The 10,288-nt window shown below is 44.4% G+C and overlaps 1 protein-coding gene and 1 non-coding gene across 2 annotated transcripts; one reads left to right on the top strand and one right to left on the bottom strand.

Moving 5' to 3' along the window:
- Positions 1 to 1,149: 1,149 nt before the first annotated feature.
- LOC115030288 (U6 spliceosomal RNA) lies at positions 1,150 to 1,256 on the top strand. The gene has a single exon (XR_003835874.1). It is a non-coding gene; the product is annotated as a U6 spliceosomal RNA (small nuclear RNA).
- A 1,332-nt stretch (positions 1,257 to 2,588) lies between these two features.
- LOC110288066 (pregnancy-specific glycoprotein 22-like) lies at positions 2,589 to 4,625 on the bottom strand. Its single transcript, XM_021154520.2, has 2 exons — positions 4,241 to 4,625; positions 2,589 to 3,010 (listed from the first exon to the last, which is right to left on the bottom strand). Exons 1-2 carry the CDS (start codon positions 4,623 to 4,625, stop codon positions 2,589 to 2,591), a joined length of 807 nt encoding a protein of 268 aa, XP_021010179.2.
- Between the last annotated feature and the right edge of the window lie 5,663 nt (positions 4,626 to 10,288).

Below are 10,288 nucleotides of genomic sequence, written 5' to 3'. Positions count from 1 at the left end.
CCCCCCAAAGTGCCCGGTGGGTATGGGGCCCAGGACGGCAGAGCCGCAACAAGGCAGGTGGGCGGGGCCGAGGTGGCACTAATAGAGAATTGTAAGATATATTCGTGTATTTTGGAAAACCTATAACAAAAATTGTGTCTTGGAAACCTGACAAAGTGTCTGTTCCTTGTCCCAAACAGCAATTAATTTGGTTATTACAGAATATTAATAACTGATCTATTGCATGCCATCATTTTAAATAAAGTTGACAATCAATATCCCAAAGATAAGTTTAAAATGTTTTTATACATGCTTCTGTATCTCCTATAAATTCATGCACATGCATCCCAGTTATTGTGTTTAAAAACAATCCCTCTATGGGAAATAAGTAGATGTGAATTAGATCACACGTTTATTCTTTTGAGTTTCCTCCTGTTTCAGCACAGATAATTAAGTCGTGTGCTGTGGATGGTGTTTTAAAATGCTGAACATTCAAACCTTAATTTGTATATTAATAGTCAATATTATATCTCAGAGCTCACAATTGCTTAAGATTGTTCGTCCCTCAAATGCTATTAATTCTCAAATTTGCAATTGCTTATGCATATACAACTCATAAGAAAAAATGCTGTCTTTTTAAGAAGGCTGTTTTTGGACATTTAATAAATTGTTCTGGATTGCCTGGACATCTTAAAGCAATGCCATGCTGAATTTATATCTCAGGCAGTCTATAGGTCCTACATATAAGATAGATTGGATATATAATCTAGTTCTTTATATATTCAAAACAGTTATGATTTAAGATATTTTAATATTCTTAGAAATTGTGTATATCAAATTATAAAAAATTCTTTGCTCTTAGCATCCTGTTACTACTTGTTTCCACATAATAGTGTTAATACTTGAGGACTTATACTTAATAAATTGATACAGATAAATGCTCTTATTTCTGAGTTAATAAATAAATAAATTATACACATGTGACTATTAATAACTTTTCAAGCTTTCTAGTTACAACCGCTCTTTAAGAGAAACAATTGAAAGTGCAGTTAGTCACTGCCCATGTTACATGAATACTGACTATAATAGTCAAATATTTGAGATGTTCTGTCAACATATTATTAATTCTCAAGGACAAGGTATTAGGGAAGTTTAAAACTTTAGCTTCTTGTGCTCACTTCGGCAGCACATATACTAAAATTGGAACGATACAGAGAAGATTAGCATGGCCCCTGCGCAAGGATGACACGCAAATTTGTGAAGCGTTCCATATTTTTTATATGCCTCAGTATAGGGGAACGCCAGGGCCAAGAAGTGGGAATGGGTGGGTAGGGGAGTGGTGGGGAGGGTATGGGGGATTTGGGATAGCATTGGAAATGTAAATGAAGAAAATACCTAATTTAAAAAAAAAGTCAGCTATTGGATGGAACACAGGGCCCTGAATGGAGGAGCTAGAGAAAGTACCCAAGGAGCTAAAGGGGTCTGCAACCCTATAGGTGGCACAACAATATGAACTAACCAGTACCCCCCAGAGCTCGTGTCTCTAGCTACATATGTATCAGAAGATGGCATAGTCAGCCATCAGTGGAAAGAGAGGCCCATTGGTCATGCAAACTTTATGTGCCTCAGTACAGGGGAATGCCAGGGCCAAGAAGTGGGAATGGGTGGGTAGGGGAGTGGGGGGAAGGGTATGGGGGACTTTTGGGATAGCATTGGAAATGTAAATGAGGAAAATACCTAATAAAAAAGATAAAATAATAAAATAAAATGACAGAAGAGAAAAAAATTATCCCAGGAAAAAAGTAATCACGAGATAACTGTGAAAGCTTGAGTGAAGTGGGGAGGTCGAGAAGGGGAAGGAAAAAAAGAAAAAAAAAAGACTTTAATTATAAAGCAAAAAAAAAATCAAAACTTTAGCTTCTAAAAAGACAAAGAAGGGGGAAATTATATCCCCGTGCATATTATTTAGTGCATTCCAGTGCACATTATTTAAATCATACTTTTATTTTAGAATTTTGAAAGTTGGATGTCAAAGAACTTAATAAATGCTTTATAGTATCTTAAAAGGATCTACTTATTGGAATATGGCTTGATCCTGAACAGCTACCTTATTAGGGAAGGGAAAAGCACAGGTTCTCTCCACAGAACGCTGCAGAAGTATGATGGTTAATTCTTGTGACAAGCTGGCAGGTGAGTTGGCTCAGTGCCCTGACTGAAGTGACAAGGAAGCTAAATTGGGTACATGTTTTCCACCCATCCTTGCTTGCCATTTTTCCAGTTTAGACAAGCGAAGCTGCCTTGCTTCAAGCTTTTTAACTTTATGGTAAAAAGAACATCAGAGACTGTGTAATCTGACTTAAAAAGATAAATCATATAATAGAGTCATAATGATACTTCTCCTTCCTTCAATGTGACCAGTTATTCTAACTCAATCTTAGACTGGTCTAGTAATAATTCCAATATTAGAGATTCCTATTGAAGATAGCTAAAATTCTTAATTACCTAGCAAGTTAATTTGGAGCACAGCCTCTACTTTCAGAGAATCTCTGGCCTTTCTGCAATTCTCAAGGCCACCTCCCCCATACCGGTTCCATCTCTCACTCTTCTGCCTAGTTTCCCTTTCTTTCAGCTCCAAGATGCCTCGGAGGCTCCAACTCAAACATGAGAGCCACAGGCCGGCCCCAACAGTTGACTTGTGCGCGCACTGTTTCAACTTTCAAATAGCTGTCTATTGTTAATAGTGTGTACAAGCCTGTGTCTTTCTCAGTCGCATCCTGGAGTAGCAGGGATCCATTAATGTGCCCTGTCTCTCTTCTGCTGTGAGCAGAGCCAATGAACATGGACTTCATCCCTTTGCTGTATTCTACAATTTTAAAAGATGGAGTGCTATCCACACCCTTGAACCAGGAAAAGGTTTGCACATCTTCTGGCAGATAATGGACCTGGAGAAGAACACTTCCCCCTTCAGCACCATGACATGTCACTGGATGGATCATGAGTTGGGCAGAGTCAGGGGTGTCACAGCACGGGGCTGAAAGTCAAAGGAGTAAAGTCATCACATAGGATCATTGTTGTCGGTGGAAAAAAGGTGACCTGCATTCTGACAAAATGGATCCTTCACTCAGCCTAGACAGGCAGGCGTGGGTGTGTCTATCCCACCTGGTGGAAGTCAGCAACATGGTCTCCATTTCCTCAGTGCCATGGAATCTGTCATTTCTATTCATGGAGCTCTCTCCTTCGTATCTCCATTGCTGCCCCTCACTGCCCTCGGTCAGACACTGCACACACTCATGCACACTGTGCTTTGAGATGATGCCTCCCTCTGACCTTGGTCTCTGCACACCCTGCATATTCACTTCCTGACTTTTCTCATTTCCTTTGTACCTGCACTCAGCTTCTGACCTCACTTTCTACATGTTCTTCCTGCTCTACCTGCAGCCCCCAGGACTAGGGCTGGGTAAGGGCTTGGAGCAGGCTGCTCTGCTCAGCAGGCCCAGAATTATGTTGCCAGGCTTTGTGTCAACTTGACACAAGCCTGAGTCATTTGAAGCAGGGAGCCTCAACTGAAGATACAAACATCAGAATGACTGCTGGGCAGGTAGGTCTATAGCACATCTTTTAACTGGTGATTGATGTGGGAGGGACCAGTGCACTGTGAGCATTTCCACCCCTGGACTCATGGTCGCATGTGCTATAAGACCAGAATGAGCAAAGTGTGAGGAGACAGGCAGGAAGCAGAACCCTTCCATTCTATCTACAAATACCCTGAGTTTCTATGATTGTTTTCTGTTGTTTGGGGGGGATTTTTTTTTATGAAATTCTACTTCTTAGTGATAATAAATACACAGGATTGATATAGACATCCAAAAATCATTGTGCACTGTCTGCTCAAAGCAGGAGTAAATGTCAAGTCCAAGTAAATTGGAACCCAGGACATTTTTAGTCAAGCCTGGGACAGACAACCAGGGCCAGAGCTTCCCAGGGCTCACCACGCTATGTGGACTCCATAGGTTCCTCGGGTGCATTGCAAGAGCCTCAACAGGCAGAGCAGTCTGGCATCTTAGGTCCTCTGAGATACCAGGGGAAAGCAGAAGACAGAGTCTGACCAATGGGCATTTCCCTCCTGCATGTGTGTCCTGCATACAATGGTCAAAGCCCATCATGGGGATAAAAGTGCAGACAGGAGGTAGTCACATGCCAGCAGTGACAGTGCTCTGGGTAGAAACCACACTGCACTGAAGGATCACAGAGAATCACTTACTGTCAACCTGAAGGTAAATGTATGTTAATTCAATTTTCCAATATCTATTCAGAGTTTGTAGGGTGTAGAATCCACCTTCTTTCCAGGTGACATTCTGGAGCAGCAGGGATCCATTGCTGTACACTGTCTCTCTACCGCTGTGGGCAGGGCCCGGATCGCTTAAATTCTTGGCTGGTCTGGGTCGGGCAATCTCAACCTTGTTATTAAACAAAATCACCCCTTTGTATGAGAAAAATAATTGAAGATACTCTGGAAGATTGTGAACAAGGAGAAGAACGCTTCCCCCTGTAGCAACGCTTGGCGGCACTGATTCAATAGTGAGCTTGGCAGGGAAGGAAGGACGCCCACAGATGAAAAGAGAGGCTAGAAGGGAAGAGAGATCCATCAATATTAGGACTTGTTTATTTAACTGTGGGTAGCTCTGTGTTCTATGCCCTGTATACTGTTAGGTCTGCCCATCTACCCTCTACTCTTAGATTATTTTCTTTCAGCCCTCCAGAGTACAAAGTGACAAACAACCTTCTGAGCATCTATATGCCCTGAGACAACAGCAGTTCAAACAGGCAAGGACCTCTTTTGAGTTCTTTTTTTTTTAATTTATTTTTTTATTAGGTATTTTCCTCGTTTACATTTTCAATGCTATCCCAAAAGTCCCCCATACCCAACCCCCCAATCTGTATCAAAAGATGGCCTAGTCGGCCATCACTGCAAAGAGAGGTCCATTGAACTCTTTTGAGTTCTTATCCTGCTTTAGTCAGCAACAAAGAGCAAGCCCCTGCACTCTCTGTGCAACACAGAATCCCAGCTGGGCACCCAATCTGCCCTGTGTTCTCAGTGCGTTGGAACAATGGGATTTGCTCTCAGGAGGAAGGTGACAGATAAGTGTGAGGGATTCAAAGGGACTAGATCTATGATGAGTGGGGAAGGGGACAGATCCATTCCACTGCAGTCAACACTCAGGATTCTGAGGGAGAAGACAGGCCCAGGAACAGATGTGTCAGGAGCTCACAGCCTGAGTGTGTGGGAGGAGGTGACCTGGGTCCCAGAAGGACTGCTCTGGGCTCCACCATTCCTTGCAGGGTTTCAAGACGGTGCTCACTCTTCCTCTGCCTGCGGAGCTGTGTCTCATGTGTTCCCTGTTCTCCCAGGCCTTGCTGAGATGTCTTGAAACTTCCTCTAGGTAATTCCCATGGGACATCCTTTCATCCCCAGAGAAAATGCATGTCTGAAATGTGAACATGAATCCCTGGCAGTGTAGCAGATACAGAAAGCAGTTAAGAGATCTGAAGAGACTATAACAGTGATTTCCAGGTATACAGGGAAGAGATAAAAGCCAGGCTACAAGGTGAGGTCCTGATTTAGGCATATAGGTTTATTAGTATTCCTTGAGTGTCACCAGGCTATACCTGCTCTTCACTGTGGGAACTGAAGCTCCTGTCTGGGGAACCGTCCACAGCAGTGCAGCCTGTTCTATTTGCTTAAAGGACAAAATGTAATGGCCTCAAAAGAAATGTAACTGAAATAAATACCTAATTTAAAAAAAGGAAAAAAAAGGAACTTGTCAGTAGGATCTGTGTCCTTTCTCACTTTCTGATGGGAAACTGACTATCCTAGAAGTCTCATCATAAGCCCATGAGGACAATGGGTTAATGGCCTGGGAATCTGCCCTGCTGTGTTCTCCCTCTGGGTCACAAGGGTGACCAGGAGACACAGAATAATCCTGGATCTCATGGCAGTACACAGCAGGGGTATTCAACACCACAAATATGACCTGCCCTGATCCCTTCTGCAGAGGTGGGATGCAGGGACTGTCAAACTGTGCTCTGCAGAACTCCTTTTTCCATCTAGTTTACAGTGGGTCTAGGCAGGCTTTCAGGTTCTCCCTGGCAAGTCTTGGACTAAAGTTGGATGAAGTGTGCATCCAGAGGATGAGACCCCTTGGGAAGAGCCTTGTGCTCACAAAATGACAGTGGAAAGATGTCATGGTTCGTTTCTCTTCAGACTCAAGTGAAAGGACAAAAATGGAAAGGGGCGTACCTATACTCACTGGCCCATGTCTGGTGTCTCAATACCTCCTTCTCATGGCCCACTGGATATGAAAGTGTCTTCTACTGAGGACAGGGAACAGAGCAGTGATTCAAATGGAAGTGCCAACTGCTCTTCCCTGTACACTGCTCCAGGTCTCTTTCTCTCACTGTGATAAAAGCACACTGAACAGAAGCAGTTCAGAAGAGCAGAGCATGCATTTCCTGTCCAGGTCTGGGTCATAGTGTAGCCCTGCAGGAAGTCAAGGCAGAAAACATGCTGCTTGCAGGCTCATTTGCTGGCTCATGCTTAGCTAGCTCTCTTATACAACCAAGGTAAATCTGGCTAAGGATGGTGCTGCCCACAGTGGCCTGGCACTCCTGCATCAGTTAAGACAATCACTCTCAGACAAGTCCACAGCCAGAGCTGATAAGGAAGTTATTCAGTGTAGACTTTCCCCCAGGTGACTTCCAGCCGTGAAAAGGTGACAGTTAAAACTAACAAGGACACTTGAATTAAACTGTCAAGTCCTCCTTCTCCAAAGGGAGAGATCACAGGAAGTTCCCTGTCTCCAAGTGAGTCTCTCTCTCTCTCTCTCTCTCTCTCTCTCTCTCTCTCTCTCTCTCTCTCTCTCTCTCTCTCTCTCTCTCTCTCTCTCTGCAGGCATCACATGTGCTGGAGTCCACAGCCAGACACTCACAGCCAGAACCACTCAAGGGAATCTACATTTGGTTGTTTTCACTCTTCTAAGTTCACATAATCTGAGCTCAGGGATGCACTGGTGAACAACACTGACATTCTGAATAGTAAGTAAACAGGTGTCTTAAAAGCACCAATATAATCCTGACTAGAGACAGACCTTCCAGGCACAACCATGCCCCCTGCCTCTCCTGGCTCTACTGAACTCAGAACAGAAGCCCATCACCAGCTGAAACAAAAAAGAAACTGGGAGGATTTGGGATAAAAAGCATGAGCATGGTTCCAAGTTCTGAGTGATTTTTCAGGGTCATGTGATAATGAAAGTGAATGGAGAGGACAGGAAGACATGAGTGGGTGACAGAAAAAAATTCACATGATGTTAAGTTGACCTTTTCCCTTGGAAATTTCCTCTTACCTGAGAGAAAATCTCTCTCTCTCTCTCTCTCTCTCTCTCTCTCTCTCTCTCTCTCTCTCTCTCTCTCTCTCTCTCTCTCTCTCTCTCTCTCTCCAGCACCAATTCAGGGTCATCTATAAGTAATCAGGGATCCGAGAAGAAATGGAAGAGACAGAGCTAGACCTCATGAGTCAATTAGGAATTGCTTGTGCCCATAAGTTTGGGCTGGAAATTAATGCCCATATGTATTCATAAAACCAAGGCTTCATCCCAGACCTCTGTGCTGACATTTCAATAATCCACTTACCAAGACATGTAAGGTTATTTCCCTTTGGTCCTATTGAGGCCAATGGTCAAGTTCTAGACAAGAGAAATATAGGATCCATTGGGAGCAAGACGGGGGCTTCCCACTAATAACCCAAGAATAATGTACAAGAGGGTGGGAGGCTGCATGGCAGGAGAGGTTGAGGTTTGACCCTGGATGGTAATGAATGTCTGAGGGGAATATCAGCAGGACATCTGAGCCATTGGAGCAAACAGAAAAAAGCCACATGGAATGTCCACAGAGGTTAAAGGGAAATCCTGTTCTATAGAAGGATGTAGTATCTGTGCTATAACATCAGGTAAACAGGTCCCAGTCAGAGCTAGGATGAATCTTTGTAAAAGAATACTCCTGTGGCATTCATGAGCCCTGTTCCCTCACCAGCATACACAGAGAAGGACCACACTAAATACCCATGTGTTCATTAAGTCTGAGTCCAAGATGTCCCCAGTACTCCATCACTCTGAGCCTCTCTAAGCATGAAAAGTCCCTCTAACCCATTCTAGCTCAATTCTGGGCCTGGCTGCATATGCTTGGCCTAGGCCAGGATGTCCTAGTCTTCATAGTGTACAGAGGGTCTGTATCATGAACCCAGGAGTGACCAAGTGATAGAGGACAAGGAAGCCCTGTGGCAGATGCAGGATCTAATGGGAGCCTGAAGCAACATCCTGTCCATTGTATTCCAGGAGCAGTGACTGTTGAACAGCAGAGGTCATATGACTTCCTGTCTATATATGGGCTCAGTTATCCTAGAATGCTTCAGGAATTGTTCAGAGACATATGGTTTAGTTCTACAGTCAGATCTAACTCTGACTGTCCATTTGTTTGCAATTCATGGTCAAGATGTCCCCTTAAGCAGCTGATGACCAAGATTAACATCAGATTCTCCCTGATTCACAGACACCTGAGAAGGCCTCCAGGATGGGGACACTGGATACTCGGCTGGAGACAGAGCACTGGTGCTTCACATCTGTCACCTGTGGACTGTGTGAGGTTCATGTGGACAATGTATTCCTGTGCCTCAGTTTCCCAGCAACAGCACACTTGGGGAATGTTGCAGTGTCTACAAGATAGCCTTTAATATGAGCAAGGGCCTGACACAGAGGAGGGACAGCTGTCCACATCAGCAGCGTCTGCTACCATTTCCCTGAAGGAGAGGATTCCTTAGACTTCCTCCTCAGGACATGAATCATCAAGGGCACCTGTGTCCTCTGTCCATCTCACGGGGACACTGACCTCCCTGTAAAGTCTCATAAACCATCAGAACAGTTGGCTGATGGTCTAAGCATCTGTACAGATGTGCTCTCCATGCTGAGACCCAGAAGGAGGTGCTCAGTGACCTATTCTACCAGTGGCTCTCATATCAGTGCCCTGTCTGCTTCCCTGACCTGGAACATTCAGACAGATAATGAATCATTCTGCTCTGTTGGTTCTGACAGCTCAATCCCAAGACTACAGGAACTACCCCAGGGCACCTAGAGTCAGTTCTCTAGGACACTCACACTGAGCCAGGACTTCCTGATTGTCCCCCTTGGAGTAAAATTCCACTGTTTCTGCAGCCAGATTCTCAGGCCAAAAAATTTTATCAGGTTGTGTTTATGATGAGGGCCAGACAATCTGGGCTCATCCTGATTCTATGGCAGAGCTACACACAGACACACATATGCACACACTCACAGCATGTATGCACACAAAGACACACACTATCTCTCTCACTCTCTCTCTCTCTCTCTCTCTCTCTCTCTCTCTCTCTCTGGTCTCTCTCTCTCTCTTTGTCTCTGTCTCTCTCTCTTTCTCTGTCTCTCTCTCTCTTCTCTCTCTCTCTCTCTCTCTCTCTCTCTCTCTCTCTCTCTCTCTCTCTCTCACACACACACACACACACACACACACACACACACACACATCCTGCCCTGAATAGGATAAAACATTCCGATATTTCAGATGGTCTACACTGACGGTGTCCTCTGATAATTCTAAAACTCCAAAGGGGCACACATTTCTCCTAGGATGTAGCTGCCTGTATTCTAATGCTACCTGGGTCCCCATAACAGTTTGCACAAGAGGGTTTGCAAGGAGCTTCTAGGAACCTACACTCGGTTACTTCTAGTTGGTAGATTAAGATGCTGTTGAGATGCCAAAGCTTTTCAGTTCAGACTCCATTTTAGAGAACGTGAACTAAGTTTGAACTCAGGTAAACTAACAGGCTGGTATATAGCATTGGTCTCCAAGTTGCCCCACCCAAACAAAACCTGAGCATAGCTCCACACACTAGCCTAATCTCCAACAATACCAGTGTCTTCAGGTTATTCCCCCAACAAATATGCATCCCATGTTACAAGCCCACCTCTTGCCTAGCAACCCCTCAATGCAGAGGGGAACAGAAGTTAATTTTCGGATGTGACTCCCAGCACCACCCAATTATGTTAAAGGCCACAACATCTCTCCAATTAGATGCTTGCTTCTTACTATAAAGCCTTTCCCCGATAGACATTCAGAGCTCCCCTACCACCAAACCAACCTGCGTGAAGGTGGTGTGTTGGGAGGGCCTGAGACAGCTCAAATAGAATAAAAACCCTGCTGTATGTTGCATCAGATTGGCTCCTGTGTG

The sequence above is a fragment of the Mus caroli genome, unplaced genomic scaffold (genome assembly GCF_978045245.1).
Source record: "Mus caroli unplaced genomic scaffold, Mus_caroli_1 scaffold_8, whole genome shotgun sequence".
Taxonomy (NCBI): domain Eukaryota; kingdom Metazoa; phylum Chordata; class Mammalia; order Rodentia; family Muridae; genus Mus; species Mus caroli.
This window is presented reverse-complemented; position numbering and strand designations above follow the sequence as displayed.